Raw genomic sequence first — 20,606 nt, 5'->3', positions numbered from 1 at the left:
TTAAAAAAAAAAGTCTGCACTTGCTGCTCATTTAACCTGAAAAGTTCTTCTTTGTAATCTCTTACCCACTAAAAATTAGTTCTGATTTGCCCACTAAGCTAAAAGCCAGAAAGCTCCCCCTTCCCCAAATAAAGCTGAGCTAGAAAAAGACAGCAACAAATAATATAAAGAATCTAAACACAGGGAAAATATATGAAGGTATTGTTTTTAGAGTATTGAAATGTTTTCATATGTTACAAACATGAAATTTCACCTACCATCTCTTCTTCTTCCTTTTTGGCCTCCTTTTCCTTCTCTTCATCATTTTCTTCAGCTGGGCCAACTTCATCATCACTACTGGATGACTCAAGGATTTCACTTATATCCATTTTCCAATTATCAGGAACAACTCTAGCTTTTAAGAAGATGCTTGCTTTCTGCAGCCCTAAAAGTAAAAATGTACTTCAGCACTTGTTATGGAATTAGCACCACAGAATAATACAAAGCCATGACATTCAGAGTCAGAAGATCTGGATTCAAATTCAGCTGTCATTTCTAAAATGATACAGTAAATTTGAACATATAAGTTATAATATATTAATGTTTATTTTTCTCTAGGGAATACTGTCAGAAATGTTAGTGATAAAACATACAAAGAATTAAGGTCAAATACTTTATCTAGATATTTAAAAAAGGCATTAAAGAAGAGTGGATATCAACTCTAAACAGTTAAAATGGCACCAGAAAATATTCAGTCTTGCTTTTGCCACTAAATTTGCCATTTAGAGTCACATCATGAAATAATGGATTGATTCATCCTTATTTTACCTGGTTTAGCAGAGAGCTCAGATTCAGGTAGATTGAGAATGTCTACTTCCTTGATATCCTTTCTTGCTATAGAATAACTAATTACAGAGAAAAATAAATAGGAGGGAAACCATTACTAAATAAGAATTATCACTTAAAGAGTCATGTTAACACACAGAAAATATAAATCTCAAAATCAAAATTATTTTACTTATAAATTGTTTTAAAAAGACCATGTATATCCTAATCCTTAATAAAGGGCAAGAGGTAATATAGGCAAAGCTAATATCTTAATTCTAAAGATTCACATACTCAAAGCACACTAATTTGAGAGCCTCACATTTGTAATATTTCAATTTATGCAACCCTCTTACCTACAATATGGGGTCGTTTATTTATATCAGCATGGTATTTTCCTTATAGTGTCTATTTTGATCTTTCATATTTCTCAAATTTACTATTCAGTTCAGTATGAATAATTTAATAGATGGTAACATTAAAATATTTTTATCATTGTAAGATATATTATGGTATCAAATTTTTCACAGAGAATCACAACTCAATAAATACATAATTTTACATTTTTTGGAAACAAAGCAAAGTTGAAGTGAAGGAAGGTTTCTAAAACTCTGACCTTTTTTAAAATTAATTTTTATTGGAGTTCAAAATCTGACATTTAATCAGAAAAAAAGTCAAAATAATTATTCTAGTAATATAAATTCTATTAAAAGTAAATTTCATGTTTTATAATATGAAATAGTACACATAATAAAAATAAAGAATTCTTACATAATATTAGGGCTTCCCTGATGGCTCAGTGGTTAAGAATCCGCCTGCCAATGCAGGGGACACAGGTTCCAGCCCTGGTCCGGGAAGATCCCACATGCCGTGGAGCAATTAAGCCCATGCGCCACAACTACTGAGCCTGGTCTCTACAGCCCATAAACCACAACTGCTGGAAGTCTGCACGCCTAGAGCTCTTGCTCCACAACAAAAGAAGCAACCGCAATGAGAAGCCCGAGCACCACAAAGAAGAGTAGCCCCTGCTCGCCACAACTAGAGAAAGCCCGCACGCAGCAATGAAGACCCAGCGCAGCCAAAAATAAATAAATAAATAAAATAAATTAAAAAAAGAATTCTTACAATTAAAGAGAAAATCAATACTATGCTTTATTTTAAAACTTTTTAAATATTATTCTCAAATACTGTTGTTGAGTTTTTATATAAAAATTTTAGGGATTTCCCTGGTGGTGCAGTGGTTAAGAATCTGCCTGCCAATGCAGGGGACACGGGTTCGAGCCCTGGTCGGGGAAGATCCCACATGCCACGGAGCAACTAAGCCCATGCGCCACAGCAACTGAGCCTGCACTCTAGAGCCCGCGAGCCACAGCTACTGAGCCCACATGCTGCAACTACTGAAGCCTGTGTGCCTAGAGACTGTGCTCCACAACAAGAGAAGCCACCGCAATGAGAAGCCCGCGCACCACAATGATGAGTAGCCCCCACTCGCCGCAACTGGAGAAAGCCCGCGCACAGCAACTGAAGACCCAAGGCAGCCAAAAATAAAATAAATTTATTTAAAAAAAATTTTTTTAAATAACCTACATTACAAAAATGTCAAAACATATTAGGTAACAACTTCTCAGTTCATGAAATGATTAAATTTTAAAAAATAAAGTCTTGATTTCCATTTTTTTCTCCCAATGTAACACTATTAAGTGATTCATTACTCACAATTTAGAATCGATAAATGACCGAATTAAACATTGGTCTTTTTTCACTGTGATATCATCATTACAACTGGGAGATACTACCTGAAATATAAAATAAAAGCAGATTGATTACTACTTTCCCTACTCAAAGAAAGAATATATTTTTTAAAATAACAATTCTGGATCCCCTAACTTCTTGAAATGATTGTATTTGACAAGAAATAGGTTCATTGTCAACAGCTTCCATACCATAATAAATTTACTTACAAAAGATTGCCTTATAATTTTTCTTTAGCATATTGGCTTTCTAGATATTTAATATACACAGTCATTAGATAATAAAATGAATAATTAATGAAATATAAACCATAATGTGACCACTTTAAAAATATTAGGATTTATTCTAAGCCAAATAATAATAACTCATTTACTGTCCAAAAAACAAAATGTATGATCTATGATGAAGACATGCCATATTATATATTTTTTTAAATGCACTTAAATCAGGATCAATTTTGAAATCCGGCTATTTGATTAAAATAAGCACCTAAGTTCCCATTCTTACCAAGGCATGTACAATTTTTAGTATTTAAACAAGTCAGAGAAAATCTGAGTGAAGAACTTCTAAATTTCTTAACTTTTAAAAATAACAAATGTCTTAACATTTGTAACTAACCAATCTCTGTATATTCTTTATAGAATTTAATATTTAAAAAACATTAAAGACTACTAATAAATTGCTGAACTGTACCTGCTCAACATTAGCCCCTCTGTGGTAATCGAGCACCAACCACAGAACTTTATGCAATGATGGAAATGTTCTCTGTCGGCACTGACCAATATAGCAGCAATGAATCACATGGGGCTGAGCACCTGAAATGTGGCCAGTTCAACTGAGAGACTGAATTTTTAATTCTATTTAATATTAATTAAGTTACAATTTAAACTTAAATAGCCACACATGGCTCATGACTATCATATTAAACAGTGTTATGTCCAGACAATCAAAAATTCTTGGCAGTTGTATCGGCTGTTTTAACATCAGATGGTATTAAATGTTTTTTTGTTCGTTAGGTGCTGGTAATTACTAGACTAATAATATAGTTGTGTCTGCCCTCAAGGAGCTAACACTGAAATGGAAGGGTAAATACAAAAAGATATACAAAAAAAACATAACGAAGGCCAAGTACAGTGATACCAACTAGGCATAAGATAAAATATCAATAAAAACACCTAGGAGGAAGATTTAACCAGACCTGGGAAGGTAAAATGTGTGGCAGCAAAGGCTAAAGGTAAGTCTTAAAGGATGAGTAGACAGAACCCAAGGCTTAATTACCTCACCTGTGAACCACTCTAATGGCCTCCAAATTGATTCCTATCACCTCCACTCCTTTCAACAACAATCCATCCACCATACCACTGCGTCATTAACATTCCTAAATATGCAGCTCAAATAATGTCACTCTTCTGCAAAATTCTATGCAGAACTATGTCCAGATTCTTTAGATGAAATTTTAAAGACCCTTCTGCCCTCGATCCAAATTATTTCCCAGTCTTCTTTCCTATTATGCCCCTATTCACATCTAATATTTAGCCAAAATGAATTCCCAGAGCAAATAGTTTCATGAACAAACCCCCTTCTTTCCTATTACTTATTCTGTTTCTTCTAAGAAAGTTCTCTAGTGAAGCTCTGCTAACTAACTTTAAATCCTTCAAGGCTCAGCTCAAAAGCTTCATGAAGGCTTTTTATTTTTTTTCTTTTTGGATTTCCTTCAAATAAATGCAAGGTCTCAGGACAAGAAGTCCTAATATTGAATGTATACTATTTTATATTACAGTTACTTGGATTATTCTCTGCAGTACACTAAAATCATCAAATGTAAGATTGATTCTTACATTGACTCTTACTCATCTTTTATTTTATTACCTGGGAAATGATAAACCTGTTGAGTAAATAAAGGCATTTTTTTTTTTAATCTCTTGACAAATTATGACCTGAGTATTGTGAATCCAAACCCATTGACTTGTTGGCCTATACAACTGAAAGGTTCAAAGGATTTTCAGACTTTTCCTATGTGAAGTAAATCTACTACATAGGAATTGAGTAATGTATTTACATGCACATAGAAACCTAAAAAAAAAAAAAAAAGGCCTCAGTTCTTTAAAGGAGGCTAACCTAATTTGGGAGGTATTTTGTGCCAAAATTATTATTAGAGATATAAGTGATATCAAAACTCAGAGAAGAAGGGGCATACTTATGTTAAAGTGGTTAGGGGAGAATCTACAGGAAAGGTAGGACCTGAGCTGAGCCTTAAGACATATTTAAGAGAAGAGTAGGAAGAAGAGAAAGGGGAGATATTGATTCCTCTTGTGAAGTAATTCTCTTGCCCATACCTTCTCATTCCTTTCCCAAGTAAGCAAAGGTTAGTTTTCTCTACCAACATACCCAAGATTTGCCATTTCTAAAGCTTAGGTATACCCTTCCTTTCCCTAAAACTCTTTGTCCTATTCCAGTGTCTGCACCAAAAGTTTTTTAAATTACGGTATAATATTTAACTACTACACAGTCTTTGAGATGTGTATAGTAAACTCCTTGAGGGCAATGTGTTATGTCTCATACCTCTTTCTTTTCTTAAGGAGCTTAGAGCAAAGCTGAAGTCACTGCAAATCCTTAGTAAATACTAATTGATTTAAGGGGTAAAGGACTGGAGGAATGAAGTGTCTTACACAGGGAGCAGTTAAGAAAGAGCCTAAGTAGACAGCTTACACTGAAAATGAGAAACAAACTAAGAGCTAAGGATGACCACAGATACCCATCTAAAAATGCAGAATTGATTCACTAGGCAGAGTCAGTGCTGGTTTTGTTTTTTTTTTTTGAGAATGGGACTATCATGATTAAATCAATGTTTTAAAATTTCTCTATAAAAGTTACTTCTAGAAAAAAAGTCTGAATTTAGTAAAGAAAGCATTCAGGCATCAAGTTAAGAGAAGCTGGTGGTAGGTACTATACATCAGGTGAAAAAGGTGATGGGAACAGAGTAAACACAGACCACTGGACACATTTTGAAGGAAAAACTGAAAGATCTCAATAAATACTTGGTTACAGAGAATTAAAGAAAGGAAATAACAAAAGAAGGCAGTGAAGTATGTGGGACCTGAGTAGGACTGCTCAATTTTGCAATAAAGTCCAAACTAAATTTGTGTAACACTCTCAAAATATTTTAAATGCTTTCTTAAAATCCATGTTAAACAAATACTTTAAATGGTTAATTAACTCTGCAAAGAAACCATACTTACCAAAGCAGGATACCATTCACTCTTCTCAGATGTAGATACCACACTTACAACTTTTCCTAATAATTCATCATTGAGACGTCGCTTATCTTCATCTTCCTCTTCACTACTTTCTTCTTCTTTTTCATCTTCGTTACTAAAAGTTAGAATAACTTTATCATGATCTTAACATCAACCATTTTCGATACAGTCATTACCCCAGGGTAGTAGCCTCTTCATTCAAGTCGGAATTGAAGAAATGGATACTTCCCTAGCCCCAAAGAGGTAGTCCTGCGCTGTCCATGGTAACTCTGAGTCCACTTCACTAGATCAGTGAGGACCTGGACTTAGACTCTCATGCCAACCACTGGCTGGGACAGAAAAGCTATATCACCAGGAAGTATTCACTGTGCCAAATACAGTTTAAGAGATTGCCCTTCCACTTTTTATGCATGCCAGGTTCCAGATAATATAACTCTAATTCTCCAACAGGTTAGGAAAAGATCTCACCAAACACATTAGGAGGTTTATTTAGATAACCTATCTGTATAACTAAACAATCAGACAAGGCCACAATGAGGAAAAATCTACAAAACAATTGGCCTGTAGTCTTCAAAAATGTCACTGTCATGAAAAGACAAAAAAAAAGGCTGAGGAACTTTTCTAGATTAAAGGAGACTTAAGAACCACATAAACTAAATGCAATGCATGATGTTGGATTGAATCCTGGAATCAGGCGATGGTATAAAGGCTATTATTGGGACAACTGGCAAAATCTGAAATATGTATTATATATTATCAGATAATAGCATTCTATCAATGTTATCTATTCTGAATTTGATAACCATACTTTGATTATATAAGAGAGTGTCCCTGTTCCTACATAAACTATTTAGGGGTAAGAAGTCATGATCTTTCAACTTCCTCTTAAATGGTTCAGCCAGTTAAAATTATTATTAAATAAAAAATAATTATAATATATGTATATAAAGACAGGAAATGATAAAGCAAATGTGTCAAAAAGTTTTAATAATTTAGTGAATCTGGACGATGAGTATATGAAAGTTTATTGTATTATTCTTACGATTTTTAAACTTGAAATGTTTTTGAAATAAAAAGGCTAAAAAAACACATATACGCACATAACATAGCAAAATAATCCTATCAATTAAGGAATTTGGCAAAGTAACTCAAAACAAAAATAGCCTTTTTTAAAAAGGGGTTGAGATCATTATTCCTATTACTTTGTCCAAGAATTAAGAACAAAGTCTACTCAGGGTAAAACGTCTAAAACAAGGATACAAGATGCTGTGGAAAGGCCACCCAAACAAATTTCACCACCGTAGAAAAACCACTTACTTAATGTTGTGATAATTGTAATGTTACTGTACATGAAAACACTCACACAGGCAGAGAGGACCTCCTTCCTCTGTTCGTCTTCTTTGCAATTACTGGAGTTCCAAAATGCTCTGGATTTGTTAATGGAAGCTGGTCAAGAGTCTGGATAAGAAACAGACAAATTAAATCACTTTTTGCTTCTACATTAGTAGCTGTTGTTCAATTTAAAAAGTCCATCCATGTTACCCTACCTCACTCTCAGCAAAATGTCTCTCTCCTTTTAAGCATAGTGAGGTACGTCTCAACGTTCTCTCATCACCATCATCAAACACTGCAACAGGCAGAAGATATCAGAGAATTTATGCACACTTATTGCTATTTACCTGGGGCTTAAGAACCATTGTTAGTTACGCTTCAAAACCTTTTAAAATTTACACACATTTTTCATTCTGTAAATACCAAACAAACACAGGTTAATGGCTGCCCCAAACTGCTTAAGCGTCTCCATTCACTTTTTCAATCTCTATCACTACAGAACGACCTTCTTCAACCATGAGCAACCTAGTCAAAGCACAGATATTAAATTACCTTTAATTTTAGAAGAACGAGCAAAAACCTGGTTTAAAAAAAAGTAGGGGCTTCCCTGGTGCGCAGTGGTTGGGAGTCCGCCTGCCGATGCAGGGGGTCGCGGGTTCATGCCCCGGTCCGGGAAGATCCCACATGCCGCGGAGCGGCTGGGCCCGTGAGCCATGGCCGCTGAGCCTGCGCGTCCGGAGCCTGTGCTCCGCCAACGGGAGAGGCCACAGCGGTAAGAGGCCCGCGTACAGAAGAAAAAAAAAAGATGTATTATGGGTTTTCTCGCAAAAAAAGAAGTATTATGGGTTTTTTCACAACAGTTATCAACGGAGTATCTCTAATGTCCAGAAACTGCCTGACTGCTCGTAATGCTGTTGGTTCATTCTACTGCTTCTACTTATTTGCATGATACCCTAATACAACAGAAGTACTGGCTGCCAAATTCTAAAGTCATAAGATTCAACTTGTTTCTTTTGCTAGAGGAGGACGCAAGAAGTTTAGAAATAAAAGTTTAAACACCAGAAAGAGAATTTTTTTAATTCTAAAAAATAAGTCATAATTGCACAGAAGCTTTCTCAAGTTATTTCTACTACATTTAAAAGAAATACTACTTGGAAACTATGTGTAAATATTTCAAGAAAATGGGGGCGAGGAATTTAACAATTTACCACCAATGCTCTTCATATATCTAGCTATATATATTATTTTGATAATTTTATAGGGTTTTTTTTAACATCTTTATTGGGATATAATTGCTTTACAATGGTGTGTTAGTTTCTGCTTTATAACTAAGTGAATCAGTTATACATATACATATGTTCCCATATCTCTTCCCTCTTGCGTCTCCCTCCCTCCCACCCTCCCTAAGGTTTAATTTTCTAGAAAGGTACTCTGATTTTACCATCTAATATTCACAAAGAAAATTTTCTCAGAAGATACCTGATGCCCAGCATTTTGAAAAAATAAAATACAAGAAGACAGAATCCTTACCTCTGATACTTAAAATGCATATACACATCAACAAATGTTTATATATATTATGGAAAAAGCACATACATAGGAAAGCATACATAAAAGTGATTATTATTTTAAGATTTAATCCTAATTTTTATAATTCTACATGTTTTTCAATTTTTTAATGTTTTTCCAATTTAACAGAATAGATTAATGTTAAAAAAGGAAAATTCTACATTATCTTGATTTAATATCTTAAAATCTTTACCTTGTTACCTATATAATTACAATCCTGAATTTTTTTTAAAGGGCTGCTTTATTAGCAAAAACTTTGCCTTTGAATCATAAACTTTTTTCATGGTGGAAACTTAACTTCTTCAATATTTATCCACCTCAGTCAGTTCCTTCTCTTAGACTAAAGACACCTAGTTTAGATTCTCTTACATGCAGGAGACAACGCAGAGAATATTAAAAGCTCCTGGTGCACATATTTAAAGAACCATAATAATTCCACAAAATCATCTGTGTTATACACTGTCAATGATGCAGAAATTAATGACCACCTGCAGACACAATGACAGGATAAAACACAACATCCTCCAACAATTACATCACTAATCTACACTTGATTAACACTGCTTTAAACATTTGTATCACAATTATGATTTATATGGTGTCATCGAGTCTGATAAACCACTGCTCTTTGAAAAATTCAAAATCATGAAATTATCATACCAAACTTAAAATAATTTTCATGTTATTATTAATGTCCATAAGTATGCTAAAGAATAAAACTTAAAAAGTTCCAATTTTCCTTAATGCCTACAATACCAAAGACAGTGACACTGGACACGCACATATACACTATATACACCACATTTAAGTGGTGGAGATGTGAGGAAGGAAAATGAGACTATAAGACAAATCACTAATATCAAATTTACGCAACAAAGTCTTTTCCACAAGGTTTTATTATTAATCAATGGCAGCCCCAAATCAAAATGCTCTGATGAGAAATTTCAACAATTTAACATTCTGAGTTCTTGTTTTTTTAAAATATTCACCTTGAAAATATATCAGATTTTTGAAGGAAAAAATTAATCTCACTTCAACACAATTTTACCATGGTTAGAAATAAGGTAAGGACCAAAGTCAATTGTGGTACAAATAATCCTTTTACATTTTTTCACAGGAACCGAACCCCTTCCAACTTCAAGTGAACAAAGAGAAACAGAATTTTCTCTGTTTCTCTTAAAAAATATTTTTAAGAATTTTTTTAATTCATAAAACTATACAAAGGTATGTATTTGAGTACTTTATACAAGTTTGTTGAGCCATATAACTTCTCAAGATTTTCTGAAAGACAAACAGAAAACTTGACAACATAGTGGACCTATTTAATCATGACATCCCTGATTATCAAAATCATTAAGAAGTTCCATCTAGGGCTTCCCTGGTGGCGCAGTGGTTAAGAATCCGCCTGCCAATGCAGGGGACACTGAATTGAGCCCTGGGCTGGGAAGATCCCGCATGCCGCGTAGCAACTAAGCCCACACGCCACAACTACTGAGCCTGTGCTCTAGAGCCCACAAGCCACAACTACTGAAACCCGCGCGCCTAGAGCCCGTGCTCCGCAGCAAGAGAAGCCAGCACAATGAGAAGCCTGCACACTGCAAGGAAGACCCAAAGCAGCCAAAAATGAATAAATAAAATTTATTTAAAAAAAGTTTCCTCGGGCTTCCCTGGTGGCGCAGTGCTTGAGAGTCCGCCTGCCGATGCAGGGGACATGGGTTCGTGCCCCGGTTCGGAAAGATCCCACATGCCACGGAGCGGCTAGGCCCGTGAGCCATGGCCGCTGAGCCTGCGCATCCCGAGCCTGTGCTCCGCAGAGGGAGAGGCCACAACAGTAAGAGGCTCGCATAACGCAAGAAAAAAAAAAGTTTCCTCTAGGGAATTCCCTGGCAGTCCAGTGGTTAGGACTCTGCACTCTAACTGCCAAGAGCCTAGGTTCAATCCCAGGTCAGGGAACTAAGATCTCACACGCCACGCGGTGCGGCCAAAAACAAAAAGTTTCCTCTATAACTTCCATGTTAGAAATATCATCTTAAAGAACACATAATTTGAAGGCATTGAACACTGACTCTAGCATTTTGATAAGAGTGAAATAATTAACTGGTGTGTGTATAGTATATTAAGCTTATTTTTGGTTCAAGGTGTATACTAGAGCACGCCAAGAGAAAAAAAGTCAGAGTATAAGGATTTAGTAATTATAAGATATGAAATGTCTTATACTTGCCAAAAATGGCATTTGAATACATCATTCACTGAGTGCAAGAGAGCAGATACTACAAAAGTTGTACCTCTATTAGTATATTACATATAAATTCTAAAACCTAATTTGAGGACAATGACAAAGCTAAGACTCTCTCTGTAACATTAATCGTACTAGACAAAATAATGCTAATGGAAACAAAGCCTGACCCTAAACTGTTAGAATTCAAAGAAACAAAAGTAAAAGGGATCTAATCTAACTACTAAATACAAAAGATTTACCTGTTATCATAGCACTGTTAGATGCTGGAGAATAGTAAGATAATAACAACAGTAAATTAACTTTATCTATCCAAAGATATAATTGGCTATTACTTATTAAGCTTCTACTATGCCCTAATCCTCACAGCAGCCTCTACAGGGTCGGAATCACTATCTTCCTTTTATAGATAAAGAAATTGAGAATTAGAAGGTTCATCTATGAGCTACAATTTAGTTAAGGGGGGATCAAAATGAATTAACAAGCAGGTAAGAAACAGAGGCATAAAATGAACACTGGGAAGAGAGTTTAAGAATTCTGACTTGATAAACAACAAGGTCCTACTGTATAGAACAGGGAACTATATTCAATATCCTGTGATAAACCATAATAGAAAAGAATATGAAAAAGAATGTATACATATGTGTAACTGAATCACTTTGCTATACAGCAGAAATTAACACAACACTGTAAATCAACTATATTTCAATAATAAAAATTAATTTTTTTAAAACCCTCAAACTTTATCTTGTTAATAAACAAAAAATAGACAAAAAAAAGAATTCTGACTTGGTGAAAATAAGTATTATTGTTATATCTGCTTATACCGGTAACAATTAACAAAACATTTCACGTGATACAGTAAAAACTTTAAAATTAAAAATATATGCATACCCTAGGTAAAACCAATAGTTCTGTTGCTCATAAAATCATCTGTGATAACTATAGAAGCCCCTCAGCAGCTAAGATCAAAAACTTCAGGAATCTGGTAATTTAAGAAATTAACATTCAAATGTATAATTATGTTAACAAAATATCATGAGAATGTTAAGTCTTACAGAAGGCTATTTAAACAATGGGTTAAAGCCTATCACAGGACTAAATAGATTTGTTACTTAGTATTTTTTTTCTTAATGAATGATTTTCTAGTCAAAGAAATAACCATTTGGCTTTGAAAACATTTTGTGGTTGATTCTGGTTATAACAACATTTGTCATAAGCAGTTCTAATCAAATCAAAAGCCTTATAAGCCTACAGCACATTCTACAAAAGTCAGTCCATTAATGTAACCCTCCTCTACTCCTTTAACTTAGAATTTCCATGAGATCTGATCAAACTGATGTGCAAAATAATAAGAAGGTATGAAAAAAATCCAGAAACTTAAAAAGCATTTGTCACAATATATCAATGATCGAAAATATTTTAGTGTTAAACTTGATATATGATGTATGTGTTTACGTACATTTATAAATTATTTAAATTAAAAGCAACTTTCTCCTTTACATTTTTCTTATTTTTCAAATACCATGTGTTGTTTTTATATTCTAACAAAGCAAAAGAAGAACAGTTTTAGAATGTCTTACTGACAGTTATATTTGTCAGGAATTAAAGGCAACATTCAAGTGGAGATATGAATTCTAATCCCAATTTTGGTATCTTCTGAATGGCTGGACAGATAACAATACACTTCCATACATTACAGATTCCTTATCTTTAATGCAAGGAAAAGAACTGCCAAATGAATAAACTACTAGGAAGCATTGTTTTATGATAGGAAGGGGAAATATTTCAAAGTCTCAAAAAACATAAAACTCCATGAACTGGTGCTATTTGTTGTTCAACACTAGAGGGCAAGGTATTATTAGATTTTTTTTAATTGAGTTATATTAGATCCATAATCTTTTTCAAAATTGGTCATTCAGCTATAATATGAAAAATTAATACCTATATTATATAAGGAGTTAATAACAGTTTCTCAGATAACTTTTGATCACTGATAATTATGACTCCTATTTAATCCAAATCAGCAGTATGGTATCCCCTTTTGTTTCATTTTTAAGAGCCTGACATAATTTCAAGTTCTTTTAAAATCAAAAAACATCAAGACCATTAACAATACTTTGAATACTTTCTGATTCTACCTATATAACACTTTGCTAGGAATTAGAAATCAAGAAAAAATCCAGAAAAGAGCAATTAAGTAGTCACTCAATTAAAGAAAATTATAGAAAGTTCGTGACCTGTGAGAGATCACACATTTTATTTTGCCATCTTTTAATAAGGATCATTCTTTATGTGGCCTACATCCTTCAATACCTAAACATTCTTTATAGCAGAGTGCTATAAAGAGAATAAGAGAATATACTTAATTCTCTTAATACTTACGAGAATAGTGCCTCTTAACATCTTAAAACTTTTTGGTCACTGTCTCTCATTACACAGATGCAAAAATTTTAAGTATTTTGGATTCTTCTCCCCTAATTGGTCTGTTTCTACAAATGTGGTCTGTTTTTCTAAGTGTGTACTAACTGCATTAGATTCAGCCAATGTGCTTATAAAAAAGATTCTTGGGTTGCCATCCCAGACCCACTAAATTAGAGAGATTTGGGGTCCTCAAATCCTTTTTTTTTCAAATGAGCATCAAGTGATTCTTATGTACACTAATGCTTAATATATGAACCATGTGCAATTAAGATTCTAAGCTCTTTGAGAACAAGAATTATACAATTTCTTCTGTTATTGTCTATCAAAGAAAATCACCACAGAGAATGCTCAGTAGCAACTAGTTTTCATCAATACTAAAGTGCCATTCAGGTAAAGGACAGAGATTGCTATTCATAAATGGAGGATTATTCTGGGGTGCAGAAAATCCAAAATGTGAAAACCTGAAAAGTATTGCTGCTGCAGAAGTGTAAGCATTACATCAGTAAAACTTCACAAGTATTGTGAATGTAACCTTGATATTGGGCACCAAACAGGATGCATGTTAGTATTCAAACATGCATCATATTATTTCCCATGATTCTGCACACATCAACTCCTGTAATTTTTACCACTGCTTTGTTTAATATAGCAAAATTGTATCCACTTAAAATCTAACAGTTAATTTTAAGCTTAGTTTTTAAATCTCTAACAACTATCAACAGTCACAATTAAGCCTCCTAAAAATATATAGTTCAGGGCTTCCCTGGTGGCACAGTGGTTGAGAGTCCACCTGCCGATGCAGGGGACACGGGTTCGTGCCCCGGTCTGGGAAGATCCCACATGCCGCGGAGTGGCTGGACCCGTGAGCCATGGCCGCTGAGCCTGCACGTCCGGAGTCTGTGCTCCGCAACGGGAGAGACCACAACAGTTGAGAGGCCCGCGTACCACAAAAAAAAAAAAAAAATATATATATATATATATATATATATATATGTATGGTTCAGAATAATAGCACTATTGTGAACCAACACCAACTTGTAGGAGGTCTAAGAATAAAAACAGTTAGAAAATATTAGGTACATACAGCACATTGCTACTACTAATAGAAGCCACAGAGTAAGACACAGGAAGTACAATTTCCAACCAAAGCGTGTTCTTCACAGCTTTGAGCATCAACTACAGATGAATGATGTTTACTCAAAGCAACAAATCAAGTAAACTAAAAATAAACCTAAAGGGTCATTTCTTTATCTTCTGCAAGGAAACCACAACACTATAATTATATCTTTTATATCAAGACATAAATGTAAAAACCAATTAATGCTATAGATGTTCAGTGTAAAGCCAACGATTGGATGTTATCCACAGGACTGTGTAGTCTGAAAGTAATGAGAGGAGACTTGGAAATCTTAATTATTGCTATTCTCATCAACATAATGACAGCAACAATATAGGTACTACATTTAGGTTTTCATTTACATGCACTGTGACACTTGTTGCTACTCACTACAGTAAAGTTTTTTAAAGCCAGTATAAGCTTATGCATGAAATGTTAAGAATGAATTCACATTAGCAGCATATATATCTTTCGTGAAAGGTGTTACTAAGAGAGTCCTGACTGCATTGAAAATCAAAAATTAAGCTATGATCACCTAGGCTTGAATCTACTCTGGCCCAAATTTTTTTAGTCTGTAAATTCTGTGGTAATATCTATAGCACCCTTATATAAAATAGGCAGCAATACAATAAAAGACTGCAACTATGCAATTTTAATTGTAATTCCAGAAAAAGTTTAAAAGTCTGATAACTTACAATACTAAGTTGTATTGACTTTTCTAATGGAAGAAAAATAACCATATAATTTAACTTTCTTGAAGGGAAATATCAAGATAACCTAAAAAAGAAGTACATTCTTGGATGAAATAGCCATAAGTGGCCAAGTTACTATAAAGAGATAATTGGGTTTTTTTTTTTTCACCATCAGGGTGTCATTAAAATTTCAGCTGTCTATATCAAGTAAATTGACAGGAAAGAATACATATTTCTCTGCCAAGGTAATGATTCAATGAATTTACAAAACAGAGAGATAGATATGAAACCCGCAAATTAAATCCTCTATATTAAATTACCTAACTACCTACCCACAGTATACCAACTAGCATCTGTCAACTTGCTGATAACAGCTTCCTGAAAGGATCCATCAGATGTCCTTGTTTCAACAATGGCTCCAACCTAAAACAAAAAATCGAAATTTCATCACCAAATTTAAACAAACAAACCAAATCACTTGTACCAACTATATGACCTGGGTTAAAAAAATATATCTATTTATGGTAATTATACCTTACATTGGCTTAGATCTTTATCATTTATAGTGTTCATACATTTACCATGCAATTCAAGTCTCAAAATGCTTAGGCTTAAGTAAGATAGCTATTATTACCCCTATTTTACGTGTTGGAAATTGTGGTTTAGGAAGAGAGAATAATTTGCAAAGAGTCCAGGATGAGAACCCAGTCTTTTAAGTCTCATTTCAGAGCTTTTTTTACTACATGATACTGCCTTCAAGAAAATTGTGGAATGTAAGAACCAAAACACCATAGGACAGCAAAAACAGCTTCAATTTTCTTTCATGTAAATATTGAATATTGGATTCAGCATTTGTATTTAAGGGACCTTTTAGATAAAGGTTCACCTGGAGAGAGAGGGATGGACCAGTTGACCTTCTTTCAGCTTCCAGACCTTTGTATATCAGATATTAACCGAAGTGGTACTCTGACATAATGAAGATTTATAACATAAACAAATGGCCAGAAATGGATGGAAAACATAATGTAGGTATTCATTAAATTGAACTATTAAGTCAACATAGTTTACTTGGTAAGTTAGAAAAACAGAAGATTCAGACTTATGATACTGGTATATTGCACTTATCAAGCTAAACACCTGTGGCAACAATATGAAAAACAAAATGTAGTATTCAGTCCAAGAATTCAAAACAAAAGGTAGCTGAAACTCATGTTCACATATATTAAATTATCCTTCTGTAAGATGTTTAACATTCTTTAACTAAGGATACAGCCATTGTAATATTGTAATTTATACTAACTCTACAACACCTTATTTGTAACTTTGTTTTCTGATTAACATTTTTTAACATTTTAAAAGTGTATCTACAAATATAAAATCCAATAAATCACTGTATGAATTTATGATTCATCATTTCAGATTGTAAACTGTACAAAATACGTACTCTTAAAGGACCCTTTACTTGGTCATCTTGCACCAATTGTGTAGTATTATCCTGTTTCAGGAGTACCTAAAAAACATTTTTGCACAATAGTTTGCATGTTACTTTTAAAACAGTACATTTATGGTAATACTGTAACAAGAATGTCTTTATACTTTCTTAGCATCCTGTGGTTACCTCTGGTATAATACTTATTCCATTGTATTTACGTTTATTGTCTCTCTCATTAACTGTGAGCTCCTTGAGGGCTCGAGTCCTCCTTCTCACCATATCTCCAGCAGTTAGCAAGTGTCAATACATATTACAGGCACTTAATAAATGTTTGCTGAATTGACTATAGGTGGTTTATAATCTGTAGTGATTATTGTAAAACCTTAAAATTGCCTTCATTGCTTTTTATCAACTAGTCATAAAGGTTCTGTCGCAAGTATATTTAAAAAAAAAACAGCATCAAACTTTATTGCCTACATGCAAGGTAAACAAATTAAAACCAGAAGTCTTCTGGTCCTTTATAAAGTAAACCTAAATAATAATCTGATATGCAATTCAGTCACAAATAAGTGCTCCCTTCTACTACAGATCTTCCCACATATATAAGGTAACCTGCTCTATTAAGAGAGAGGGAGAATGGGAGAGGGAGACGGAAAGGAAGCATCTACCCAAATAAGGGGAAACTTCAAATTCTAGGTAATTTATGTATAAGACCTCCCCAGACAATCACTGTATTGATTTTAAATTAAATAAATTAATCTACAAAGAGCCACAATACTAACAAAAAGTTAAAATTCTCAAAGAATTCCAAGTAAATATTTAGTAAGGAAATCCTGTATAGCTGACATAGTAAAAAGGCTATATGAAACAAGGAAGAAATGAATGTCAAATGATATCCTAAGAATACTCGAAGAAAAGTTTCACCAGCAGATGGAAATTTAAACAGAAAGTTTATAATAATCATAGATAAATCTATTTGTCTACCACACAAATCACACTCCTCTAGTTTAATGGTTCTCAAACTTCAACATGCATCAGAAACACTTGAAGGGCTTGTTATAACACAATCATAGGACCCCATCCTCAGCGTTTCTGACTCAGTTTGTCTGGGGTGGGGGCCTGAGAATTTGCATTTTAAACCAGTTCTCAGGTGAGACTGATGCTGCTGGTCCTGGGTCCACTGTTCACTTATTCATTCAACACATTCTGAGCGCCCCCTGTTTATAAGGCACTGCTCTAGGTATTGCGAACAGAACAGGGCAAACATTTCCTCCTTCCAGGGTGCTTAATTTTTGTAGGAAAGGATCACATATGTAAGTGAAAAACAAATTGCAAAACTGAAAGTACAGAATGATCCAATGATAATAATAACATCAACACTGTTACTGAAAGGCACAGCACAAAATTTGGTAGGACACATAAAGGTTCTTTGGAGTAATATCACAGAGGACCTCCATGAACTTTATTATACAGTTCCACAATGTTAAAAAGTTTATAATAAGCATGGATTACCTTTGTAGTCTAAGTAACTAAGATTATTAAAAGCATTTATATAGAAAAATTACTAGGAGTAAACACAAAATGGTAATAGTAGGATTTCTGAGGTCAACTATGGCTTTTAATCCTTCAGTACTTTTCTGTACTTCCAAATATTGTACAGCAATCAATAACTTTTTTTCCGGTCACAAAAGCATCTTAAAATTATCTTAAGATAAAATTCTTAAGTCATTTTTATCGCTGTCTTGAAATGATAATTCCCACTGTTTTGTTTTTAGTAATCCATTGTTTTTTCTAATCACTTGAAATTATCGCTACCTGAATAATATGAAAGGAGAGAAAATAGATTATAGCCTAAGTAAGCATGCTACCACAAAGAGGAAAGATCCAAATGATGGGAAGTATCATGAGTATGGTATTTCATGGAAGCACTTGGAATAATTTCTCATCTTGAGTTCTTTATTTCCCAATTCTTAATGTGCTTTTCCTATAGTTTTGTATATAACAGTGCTTTCACATAGTAATGATTCACGAAGTGAAGTAATAGTTCAGTAAATAAAATGTTGATTTGTAGTCTCCGAATTCCATCCCTAATTCTCTTCAATCGAGTTAATAAAGCTGTTCCATTAAAAAAAAAATTACCTTAACTTTTACCAGCCTTTTCACAGTCTTAATTTTTGCCTCACAGAAGGCACCTCGGTACTTGGCACTGACATCAGTTCCCACTGTCAGGTAGGCAGGCTCATCCGCCGCCTGATGAAAGGAACATACAATATGAATGTCACTACTATTTTCCCCTACTCCAACCCCAAGTCTCATCAAAAGGTTCTGTATTTCAAGTAATAAGAATATTAACATTATTTGCTTATTAATATCATTGATAATTTGAAAAATATCCTTAAAGCAAACACTTTATTAGCAATCCTTTACTTTATAATCTATATCGTGAAAACATAAAACAATTTAAATTGTAACTAGAAAGTATCAGTAGGAAATATAATGCTTTTTCATTCAGATACAAAATGATTCAACAATTTTATAATATATTTAAGAAATGAAAAAATTTAAAAATCCAGAAAAGGTATATTTATTTTAAGTGTCTCATAAAACTTTAAGTTAGTCAGTTATGGCCTCCTGAAATTTTGTTTTCAAATTAAAAGAAATATTGCTATTAAAATTAACACTAACAAATACATAATTAAATGTGTTTTGTTTTGTTTTGTTTTGTTTGCGGTACGCAGGCCTCTCACTGTTCTGGCCTCTCCCGTTGCGGAGCACAGGCTCTGGACACGCAGGCCCAGCGGCCATGGCTCACGGGCCCAGCCGCTCCACGGCATGTGGGATCTTCTCCCGGACCGGGGCAGGAACCCGTGTCCCCTGCATTGGCAGGCGGACTCTCAACCACTGCGCCACCAGGGAAGCCCAAATGTTTATTAATATAGCTACATAAAGTCAACTGTTTTTGGATACATAATAACTGTACAGATAATAAATGAAGCCAACCCTTTTGATAAGGAGAGCATTATTTAGAAAAATCATTGGCTAAAAGCTGCATTTTAAAGTTTTAAATCTAAATTAACTGATGAATGCAGAGATGTGAACTGAGGGTAGCTGTACCTAGTTTATCAACACTAATCTTCTTGGTATATTTAAAAAAAAAGTTTCACAAAGTAATATCTACTTTTAGCAAATGGCCGTGATCAGAATGATACATGGAAAGATATGAGAAATTTCACTCCACCATTCATTTTAATCTTGACAGTAACAGAATGACCGCTATCTCAATCTGTCATTTTAAGAATATTTTCCAAAAGTTAAGTGTATTCGTACAAGCTCAACTCAACAATGCTAAGTGCAAAGGTGACAGTGTACACTTTAGAGAAATACTTTCAAGTAGAAAATGATTTTTCATTAAGTTTTCCCAACTAACATTAAAGAAGGTACACTGTCACTTCAAGGAGATAGGAAAGCAAGAGGAAGTTTGGGAAAATCCTGTATTTCAGAGCTTAATACACTGAAACAGTACATGAGTAAGGAATCAAGTTTAAAATTAGTGCATTTACGAATAACGCAAATTGAAAAGAAATACTTTTTGCAAATAAATATCTGACCTGAAACATTCAATGCCACGGAACTGCAGGATGTTATACCTCCCCTTCCCTTTAAACATCACATACGATGTTTGCAATATTAGTTGTCTTCAGGAGAATTTTTTTTAGGTTGGATATACATTTAAAATATTTACTGAACTAAAATTAAGTATTATTAGTTATAATAATAATATATAATAATACTTAATTTTAGTTCACCTTCAAATATTTTACCCACAAAATTTCACTTTATCCCCAGAAGAAATGGTATCTCCCTTACACAATCCACACATTCCTTCCTTAGAAAATCGCATTGGCACTGGGGAAGGAAAAAAAAAAAATCAAAAAATCCCCCAAAGAACCAAAGCAGGACAAAAGCTTTACTTCTGCAAAGGTCGCTGCCA

General features: G+C 34.0%; 1 protein-coding gene across 2 annotated transcripts in view; it reads right to left on the bottom strand.

Moving 5' to 3' along the window:
• The window catches only part of ARID4A (AT-rich interaction domain 4A), a 58,001-nt gene that overhangs the window by 35,801 nt on the left and 1,594 nt on the right, over positions 1–20,606 (bottom strand). For both annotated transcript variants that reach the window (XM_029237539.1, XM_029237540.1), the window contains 9 exons: positions 18,755–18,865; positions 16,628–16,693; positions 15,516–15,606; positions 7,361–7,440; positions 7,177–7,271; positions 5,796–5,928; positions 2,521–2,600; positions 808–884; positions 258–424 (listed from right to left, as the gene is read on the bottom strand). In XM_029237539.1, the coding sequence (XP_029093372.1) occupies positions 258–424; positions 808–884; positions 2,521–2,600; positions 5,796–5,928; positions 7,177–7,271; positions 7,361–7,440; positions 15,516–15,606; positions 16,628–16,693; positions 18,755–18,865 (900 nt within the window). The remainder of the gene's footprint in view (positions 1–257; positions 425–807; positions 885–2,520; positions 2,601–5,795; positions 5,929–7,176; positions 7,272–7,360; positions 7,441–15,515; positions 15,607–16,627; positions 16,694–18,754; positions 18,866–20,606) is intronic.

Source organism: Monodon monoceros, unplaced genomic scaffold, assembly GCF_005190385.1.
Source record: "Monodon monoceros isolate NGI ecotype Baffin Bay Population unplaced genomic scaffold, NGI_Narwhal_1 Super_Scaffold_21, whole genome shotgun sequence".
NCBI lineage: Eukaryota > Metazoa > Chordata > Mammalia > Artiodactyla > Monodontidae > Monodon > Monodon monoceros.
This window is presented reverse-complemented; position numbering and strand designations above follow the sequence as displayed.